Raw genomic sequence first — 9,720 nt, forward strand, 5'->3', positions numbered from 1 at the left:
CATTCCTGGCTCATTCAAAGGCTCTGCTCTGCTGGTTGATGGAACTCTAGCACAATTTTTGTTGCTGCTGCTGCCCTGTGACCTGGGCTGGGCTCTGGTGCTGTGCCTTGGAGGGTGGGTGAGCAGCTCCAGCCCCGAGGTTCCCAGCTGAGCCTGTCCTCCAGCAGCAGCAGCAGCAGCACAAGCTGGGCTTTCTGCAGGGCTGTTTCCAGGGATTAACCACAGAAGGTTTTGTACAAGGGGCCCCCAGGCTCCTCTTTCAGCCAGCCTCCAGAGCCTCACGTTTTTAGCCAAAAAAGGAAATGACCCAGCTGCACGCAGCACTGGAACATCTGGATTTTATCCCTGTCATGAATGGGTCATGGCTGAACATGGCCCAGTGCCTGATTTACAGGAGGGGGAGGGTGATGTCATGCACAAACATCCCCCGAGACTGGAGTGTGGCTCTGAAACAGTCATGGAAATTTCATTAAGCACGAGGAGCAGTGTGAGGGGGGTCAGGCCAGGGCTGCTGTGCTGGTGAGGTGAGAGTGGGGCAGAAAGAGACCCTGGCACTGACCAAATCTGCCCAAGCTGTGCCCTCCTGCACCACTGTGGATCAGGGACAACGTTAACAGCAGAGCCAGGTTCAAGCCACTGCCTGGGCAGTCCTGTGAGGTCCACGAGTTGGACTTTGATGATCCTCATGGGTCCCTTCCAGTTCAGGATATTCTGTGGCTCTCTGCATTTCTGCTCCCAGCTCCTGACAGGCTGCACTGCTGCCCTGAAACGAAACAGCATCTCTTGGGACAACTTTCTCCCACCTCCTCCCACCAGGAGGGTGGGCATGCAAGGGTTGGTCTTGTCCCACCTCAATCCTCCTGATGCCAGCAGCCCAAAACAAGGAGGCCATGTGGCTGGATTGCTAGATTTCAATTCCTTCTCTTTCCAGAGATGAAGTTTCATGCAAAGATAAACGTTAGAACACTAAGTTCAGAATCATATCTCTGTTTTTATTTTTAGGCAGGCATTCATGAAGAAAAGTTATATACTTTGAGGCAGCCTATAATGCAAGGGATAATTAAAGACAATATTCATACCTGCAGCATCATCCTCTCCTCAGTGAAGGATCATCTTTGTCTGCCATTAATTAAGACAAATTTTTTTTCTTGCTTTTGGCTTAGAGTAATTTAAAAAATTACGAATAATTCATTCACGTACAGTGAGTCAAAACGTAATTACAGCTTTGAATTCGGCAGTGTTGGGGCAAGGCACCCTTGGATTTAGGGTGGATCTGAAGAAGGCACTTGAAAACAAGTGGAGTGTCTGTGGGAGGATTCGCACTGTGATTGTGGGGCTGAAAGCAAAGTCTGCGCTGCCGGGCACCGAGGCACCGGACCCGGGGAGCTGCCGCCGCGTCCCGCACGGCTCGGCCCGGCTCGGCATCAAACAACGCTGCTGCAGCCGGGCAAACCCGAGAGGGTCCGGGCTGGGGCAGCCCCAAATCCAAACCGGCACCGGGGGACACTCGGTGCCACCAAGCACCGTGTTGGGACACGGCCCCGGGCTCGGACACCGCCCTCGTACACGGTCCCGGGCTCGAACAGTGCTCCGCGCTCGGACACGGCCCGGTGCTCGGACACCGTGCTGGGACACGGACTCAGACACCGTGCTCGGACACCGTGCTGGGACACTGTGCTCGGACACGGCCCCGTGCTCGGACACCGTGCTCGGACACCGCCCCGGGCTCGGACACTGTGCTCGGACACGGCTCCGTGCTCGGACACGGGCCCCGTGCTCGAACACGGCCCCGTGCTCGGACACCGCTCTTGGACACCGTGTTCGGATGCCGTGCCCCAGGCTCGGACACTGCTCCGCGCTCGCACACCGCGCTCTGACACCGTGGTCAGACACGGCCCCGTGCTCAGACACTGCGTTCGGACAGTGTCTGAACACCGCGCTCGAACACCGCTCCGCTCTCTGACACCGCTCTCGGACGCGGCCCCGCTCTGAGGGCCCGGCCGACCCGCCGCCGCCTCCTGCCGGCCGGCCCCGGGCACCGCGCCGCGCCCCGGAACCGGAACCTTCCCGCACACACACCGGGGCCTCACCGGGATCTTCCGGCGGTAACGGGAGCCGTGCGCGGGATGGAGACGATTCTGGAGCAGCAGCGGCGCTACCATGAGGAGCGGGAGCGGCTCATGGACGTGATGGTGAAGGAGATGCTCACCAAGAAATCCACGGTGCGCCCGGGGCCTTGAGGGGGGCGGGAGGCGCCACCGGGGCCCGCGCTCACCGCTCTGCTCTGCTCTGCTCTGCCCGCAGCTCCGCGACCAGATCAACTCGGACCATCGCACCCGGGCCATGCAGGACGTGAGTGCTTCGGGGCTGGGAGCGGGGCTGGGGCCGGGGGCGAGGCGGGCCGGGCTGCCCGGAGCGAGCGGGGCCTGTCCCGGTAACGGGCTCGGCGGCGCTCGGGCCTCTGCTTTGTTCCGCAGAGGTACATGGAGGTGAGCGGCAACCTGCGGGACCTGTACGACGACAAGGACGGGTGAGTGTGCCCGGGGTGTGCCCGAGCGTGCCCCGCTGTTTGAAGTCAGTGTGAATGTCCCGAGGGTGACACGCGAATGGAGATGTGGCGACTGAATGCAGGGCAGGACCCGAGGGCACATCTGTGCTGGATGGACACGTTTTATTGTGTTGTGTTATGTCGTGGGGAGGCCCTGGCTGCTCCAGGGTTTGTCAGGGGTGCAGCCTGTGCAGGGGGATGTGGCCACAAGCCCCTGAACTGCTGGGTTGGGAGATCCCCCATGGCTCAAAGGTTTGCAGTCAGACGCTGAGCACAGACCTGGACTAAGGCTGTGTCAGTGTCACCCTACCCTTCCCTTCCCTTCCCTTCCCTTCCCTTTCCGGAACCTTCCCTTCCCTTCCCTTCCCTTCCCTTCCCGGAACCTTCCCAGAACTTTCCCGGAACCTTCCTGGAACCTTCCCTTCCCTTCCCTTCCCTTCCCTTCCCTTCCCTTCCCTTCCCTTCCCTTCCCTTCCCTTTCTTTCCCTCTGTAATCTGTTGCTGTCCATGAACTCACAGCCTGCGTAAGGAGGAGCTCAGTGCCATCTCCGGGCCCAATGAATTTGCAGAGTTTTACAACAGACTGAAGCAAATTAAGGAATTTCACCGGAAGCACCCAAATGAGGTGAGTTGATACCTGGTCCATAGGAACAGGTGAGATGTGCCCTGTTGGGTCTCGTCCCTACAGGAAACAGAATTTTTGTTTGCCCAGTTTATTGCATTAATACACAAGTACTGAGAACACTCAGCATAGCTGCTGAGGGTCAGGAGCATGTGAGGGAGCAGTGCAGGACACTCACCCTGTTCCCTGCTGGAACTGGGATGTTCAGCTGAGCAAGGATCAGATCTCACCTTTCACATGTTGGCTAAAGCCACACTTTTGCCTTTGTGCAGAAAAAAAGGTGACAAAGCTTTGAGTTTGTTTTCTTTTTGCAGTTTCATTATTTGCCACCTTGTGTGATTTTATATTAGTTATTCTGGGACAGGAGCAGAAGTAAATCACTTTGTGCCTTGCAGATCTGTGTTCCTATGTCAGTGGAGTTTGAGGAGCTGCTGAAGGCCAGAGACAACCCCAGTGAAGAAGCTCAGAGTAAGTTTGTAGTTTGCTCCAGCTCTGGCATTATTTAATAGGTTGTTTGATCTGGTTTGCATGTTTCAGGGCCTCACCTCCCTTTCACTAAATGAATTCTGAAAATTCTCCTGTTTAAATGCTTCTGAACTACAGTCAGGCTGCTGTTCCTGTGGAATGTTCTGGGGCTGCTCCATGAGTGTCAGAGGCATTGTAGCCCCTTCCTTAAGCATAAATGACTTCACAGCTGATCCTTTTCCAGTTCCAAAACAGTTGTAGAATAAGTAGGGAATATTAAGCTCATAATAAGGCTTTTCATGATCTTTCCTGCAGATCTGGTGGAGTTCACAGACGAGGAAGGGTATGGACGATACTTGGATTTGCATGATTGTTACCTCAAGTACATTAACCTGAAATCATCAGAGGTGAGTGCCTGCTGTGTGTGGGCCCAGGGATCTCCAGGCTGGAGCTTCTCTTTTCTGGGACCTGGATGTTAATTTGGCCATGTATGAAATCTGACTCACACTTTCTGTTCTTAGAAATTGGATTATATCACTTACTTATCCTCATTTGATCAACTCTTCGATATTCCCAAGGAGAGGAAAAATGCTGAATATAAGAGGTGAGCCTGTTTGCCTTGTGAGAAGGAATTTACTGGTGAGAAGGAATTCCTGGTGAGAAGGAATTTACTGGTGAGAAAGAAGTCCTGGTGAGAAGGAATTTACTTCTGAAGTGTCCAGAGATTATAATTAACAGTCAAATTTAACTCACATAGATTGGGTACCTCAGCTCAATCATATGTCTGAGCCCCAAGCAAACTTGCAGTGCAGCAGAGATGTGGAGAGGCACATTTAGCTCAGAGGAAGAGCTTTAATGTACCTTTGGAAAGAGGGGTACATTAAAGAAAATCCTGTGTGGGAATCTGGCCTGACCTTGTTCACGTCCCTCTGCAGCACTGGAGGGTGGTGCCTGTCCAGAGATGTGCTGAGAGGGTGACAGTGAATTTCCTGTGCTCATGATTCCCTTGCCAGGTATCTGGAAATGCTCCTTGAGTACCTGCAGGATTACACAGATCGTGTGAAGCCATTGCTGGACCAGAATGAACTTTTTGGGAAAATCCAGACGGAGTTTGAGAAGAAGTGGGAGAACGGCACATTCCCGGGCTGGCCGGTGAGCAGCTGGGCCTGGGGGATGTTCTGTGCTTGGGAGGGGCTCTGGGAGTCATTTGTGCTGGGGGGACCATGACAGTGAGGGCTGCAGCTCTGTGTTTAAATTCATACTGGCCTGCATTTAAAACCCAGCATAACTGGTTTAAAACGAGCATTCTTTTACATTGGCTTATTTTGCATCTTACTATTGCTCCATTTTCAGTTTATTAAGAGGATTTTTCTCTGTGAAATGAACTGCTTTACTAAAGATTAAAATGCTCTATGTCCAGAAGTGTTGTAGCTTGTTGTGCAGCTCTTGCATGTGTTTTTTTTTTGGCAGAAAGAGACCAGCAGTGCCCTCACCCATGCTGGTGCCCACCTGGACCTCTCGGCCTTCTCCTCCTGGGAGGTAATTAATTTTCCAGTGCTCTGCACATACTACCACATTTTGAGCAGATGGAAGTTCAGTAATTTGGGGTCTTTTGTGTACTTTTAGTGCTGTGCTTTCATCCCTGGCTCTGTGCTTCCTGGGTAAAACTTTATTGGTGCTCATGATGTGATTTCTCCCATTGGGGGTGTAACTTGAAAGACCTGGTTAGATTTGTCACATTCCTCATTTTCCTGGGAGCAGGGATACAGTGTTGACAGTCCTATGAAGAAAAAACCCTAATGAACAGTGTTTAAGAATAAACACTGTTCATTAGGGTTTTTTCTTTATTAATTAGCTAATAGATATATTTAGCTATATTTAATAAGCTATATTTAATAACTATATTTATCTATATTTAATAAGCTATATTTAATAAGCTAAAGTGGGCTATATCCATATTCTATGTGTTGAAAGTCCTTTCTTAAAAACTGTTCAGGGTTTTTTCTTCATTAATAAGCTAAAGTGGGCTACATCCATATTGTATGTGTTGAACAGCTTGTTTCTTACAGTGGTTTATTTAATTGAACAGGAATTGGCCTCCCTGGGACTGGACAGGTTAAAATCAGCTTTGCTGGCTCTGGGGCTGAAGTGTGGCGGGTAAGGTGTAATTTTGTAGAGTTCCCTTCAGTTTCTGAGGTGTTTCTGTATCACATTTCTGTCTGGGATACTTGTGTGGTTATCTCTGTTGTACTAGAATTACCTTAGAGATGTTTAAAGGATAAAACATTAAAGAATCAAACAGTGGGATCTGCTGCTTTTAACTGGTCCTGTCTCTGGTACAGTAGACTTTGACTTGAATGAAGACAAAGATAAAGGGAATCTCATGGTTTCCTAAAAGCTACATTTAGATTTTTATTGCATCTCAGGAAATGTAAAACTGCAATCTAGACTCATCCCTTCCCTGCCTCTCTGCAGGACTCTGGAGGAACGTGCTCAGAGGCTCTTTAGCACCAAAGGCAAATCCCTGGAAGCACTTGATCCTTCCTTGTTTGCTAAGAATCCAAAGACAAAAGGAAGCAAAAGGTGAGTTCTCAGAGGTCATTCTGAGGCTGGCAATGTTCTCTGCTCTTGGATGAGGAGTGTTCTATAGTCACCACTCTTGTGTAGTTAGAGATTCTGGATTTTAGAAGCTTTTCATGCTGAACCAAACAGAAGGTACCAGAGCTGAATTTGTGTGTTTAATGAAGATACCCTCATCTGTTTCAGGGACACAGAAAGAAATAAAGATCTTGCATTCCTGGAAGCTCAGATTTATGAGTACGTGGAAGTTCTTGGGGTAAGGATTTTATTTTGTTTTTAAGCTTTTTATTTCAGACCTGTCAAATAGTGACTGGAACGTTGTCCTTATCTTTACGTGGTGCTTTCATCGGCAGCATCACATCAGTGTGCTGCACCACATCTGTTTTGTGCAAAAGCCATTCAGTGCTACAAACTTTTACTTTGATCTGCCTTGCTCCTTGTGTTTAGTTTTGGGGGATTGTTTTCATGGGAGTGGCTGCTGCTGTGGTAACACTGGAAGTGCTAATAGGTGATACAAGGTTTCATTCTTACAAATAGGAAATGTCAGGGTACTAAAAACTGAAACTGTTTGGCTCGGTAAGGTGGGAATTCTCTGCTTCACACTGGTCTTGTTTCCTCCCTCTGTGCACTGAGGGAGTTTTTGGCTACAAGAGTGACTTTTTGCCTGACTTTTTGCTGCCATGGTGTGTGGACAGTCCCTTCCTTTCTCCCCCTCCAGGAACAAAGACACCTCACCCACGAGAACGTGCAGCGCAAGCAGGCGCGGACAGGGGAGGAGAGAGAGGAGGAGGAGGAGGAGCAGATCAGCGAGAGCGAGAGTGAAGATGAAGAAAATGAAATCATTTATAATCCTAAAAATCTGCCTCTTGGCTGGGATGGGAAGGTAACTGAGACTTAGCAGGCCTGGAGAAGTGGGACAGGTCACTGACTCCACGCTGCTTCTCTGTTTGAGTTTTTTTGCCAAGTGACCTAATCCTGCTGTCTCCTTTCTCCAGCCCATCCCATACTGGTTGTATAAACTCCATGGACTGAACATCAACTACAACTGTGAGATCTGTGGTAATTACACCTACCGAGGGCCCAAGGCTTTCCAGAGGCACTTTGCAGTAAGTGACAGCCCTGCTGCATTCATTCTTGCATTGTAATGAGTCCCTGGGGTCCCTGAGCAGCATTTTTGCCATGTGGGTCTGAGCTTGTGCTGCAGGGCAATGCAACAGAACCCAGAGATGGTGTTAGGCATACAGAGATCACTTTTGGCCATACAGAGATCACTTTTGCTGCCATCCCTGCCCATTTGAAACCCAGTGCTCAGTCTGATGAGTGCACTGTGGCTGTTGATGGCTGGTGTTGTGTTACTGTCTGCAGGACAAGAAAATAATGTTTTTGAAGAGGACTGGTGGATTTGTACTGTGATAACATGTTTTGCACCCTGTTTAGATGTTAATGTCTTGTGGTGTTCCCTCTCACACTGATCTCATCTCTTCCCCAGGAGTGGAGACATGCCCACGGCATGCGGTGCCTGGGCATCCCCAACACAGCTCACTTTGCCAATGTCACACAGATTGAGGATGCAGTCTCGTGTAAGTAGTGATGGCAGGGCAGGGAACATGTTAAAGAGCAGGGAACATGTTAAAGAGCACCACCTTTTCTGAAGGAGGGGCTTTGGACCTTGGTCTCGTGTCCCATCCCAGAAATCCATTTCAGTTCTTGTTTGCTGCAGCCCAGTGCCTTTCAGTGAGCACACTGGAATGATAGTACAGTGGAATGATGGATTATAACATCCATCCTTTGTAATGGATGTTAGATACATTCCTGGGTTTAAAAGGAAGGGAAAAAAGCTCATGTGTGTATTGTTTAGAAGCCAGTATCTCAAGGGAAGTGACACAGATGCTGTTTGATTTTGTGTTTGCAGTGTGGGCAAAGCTGAAACAGCAGAAGGCTTCAGAGAGGTGGCAGCCTGATACAGAGGTGAGCAGTGAGAGGCATTCAGTGTCTCTCCTCCTGTGTCCATGGGAACCCCTTGTTCCAGTGTCCTGCTGCCTTTTCCTAAACTTCTGTTCCAAAGCCATTTTTCAGCAGGGTGCATGGAAAAGTGGGAGGTAAAATCTGTGGCACACCCTGTAACAACTCTGGCCCTGACTGAGCTCTTCTCCCAGCACCTGCTGGCAGATCCACTGCCTGCCTTCCTGCACAGAAGTTCTGGCAGGGTGCTCATGTTCAGTGGCTGCTCTTGGAGCTAACATTTGAGTCTCTAAACTGTGGTTCTGTTCCAGGAGGAATATGAGGATTCCAGTGGGAACGTGGTGAATAAAAAGACCTACGAAGACCTGAAGCGCCAAGGGCTGCTGTAGCTGTCCCCAGGTGAAGGATCCCACATCTGCAGAGAGAGTGGATCTGGCAGCAGCTTTGACTTCTTCTTTGTCTGCATTTTGTATGTGCATGAACATAGATTTCAAGAATACTTTATAGAGTCACTTTCTAGTAAGCCACTTAGACTTGTGACATTGTTTTATATTAAAAATACCTTGAAAAATAAAGTCATTGTAATTTAGGAAGTGTTGAGAGACTTGTCTTCTTTCATATGCTGGAAGGAAGAGTTTTGATTACAGTGTGTTTAAAATGCTTCTTATACAGCTGTCAGAAAGAATTCCTTCTCTCATTTCCACTCTGCTGGAAATGTTTATGGTGAGGGTTGACTGAAGCACATGGACACTGTGTGCTGACAGGTACTGGTCCTATTTCTAGATCTTGGTGTGAACTTACGGTTTTCTTTAAAAAACAAGCTCACCTGGCTTACAGAACTTTTTACCTTGGGTTTATGTCCCTGGGGAGCTTTGGCCGTTGTTTTTTTCTGAGAACTACCAACTGAACTTCAGGTTTGGCTCTGGGGTGATTTCTGTGGCACTGCTTGGCTTCAATGTCCTGGTTGGTCATTTGTGTGCAGATCCATCTGTGGAGGAGGATGGAGATGGGAACAGAGACTGTTTAGAGATGCCTGTCGTGGCTTCAGCAGCATCCTTGTCCCCTGGTGTCACATTGGAGGTGTCTGTACCTACCCCATGGATTCATGATGCCTCAAGAACTGCAGCCCCTCTGTGCAGAGGCCACTCACACACATCATGTGTGGCAGTGGCACTTGTGTCCCCGAGTCCCCTGAGTGCAGAGGTGGCCTGTATGACATGTCCAGCCTCACAAGCCCTTGGTGTGACATGTCCTGTGACTGTTCACAGGGGTCTGAGGATGAGGGAAGAGATGAAGATTTGACTCCCATGTTTCAGAAGGCTTGATTTATTTTTTTATGATATATATTATATTAAAAGTATACTAAAAGAATAGAAGAAAAGATTTTTTCAGAATGTTAGCTAAGAATAGAATAGGAAAGAATGATAACAAAGGTTTGTGGCTTGGACTCTCTGTCCAAGCCAGCTGACTGTGATTGGCCATTAATTAGAAACAACTAACATAAGCTAATCACAGATGCACCTGTTGCATTCCACAGCAGCAG

At 49.3% G+C, this 9,720-nt stretch overlaps 1 protein-coding gene across 1 annotated transcript; it reads left to right on the top strand.

Annotated features, from left to right (window-relative positions):
- The first annotated feature begins 2,084 nt into the window (after positions 1-2,084).
- On the top strand, positions 2,085-8,770 carry SF3A3 (splicing factor 3a subunit 3). The gene is made up of 17 exons (XM_054292566.1): positions 2,085-2,222; positions 2,305-2,352; positions 2,478-2,530; positions 3,068-3,173; positions 3,566-3,638; positions 3,951-4,042; positions 4,157-4,239; positions 4,649-4,787; positions 5,106-5,174; positions 5,725-5,792; positions 6,111-6,218; positions 6,402-6,471; positions 6,934-7,098; positions 7,211-7,321; positions 7,705-7,795; positions 8,128-8,183; positions 8,489-8,770. Exons 1-17 carry the CDS (start codon positions 2,127-2,129, stop codon positions 8,564-8,566), a joined length of 1,506 nt encoding a protein of 501 aa, XP_054148541.1. The 5' UTR covers positions 2,085-2,126; the 3' UTR covers positions 8,567-8,770.
- Positions 8,771-9,720: the final 950 nt, after the last annotated feature.

The sequence above is a fragment of the Melozone crissalis genome, unplaced genomic scaffold, assembly GCF_028551555.1.
Source record: "Melozone crissalis strain CALT ecotype California unplaced genomic scaffold, PUWL_Pcris_2 ptg000111l_1, whole genome shotgun sequence".
Lineage (NCBI taxonomy): Eukaryota > Metazoa > Chordata > Aves > Passeriformes > Passerellidae > Melozone > Melozone crissalis.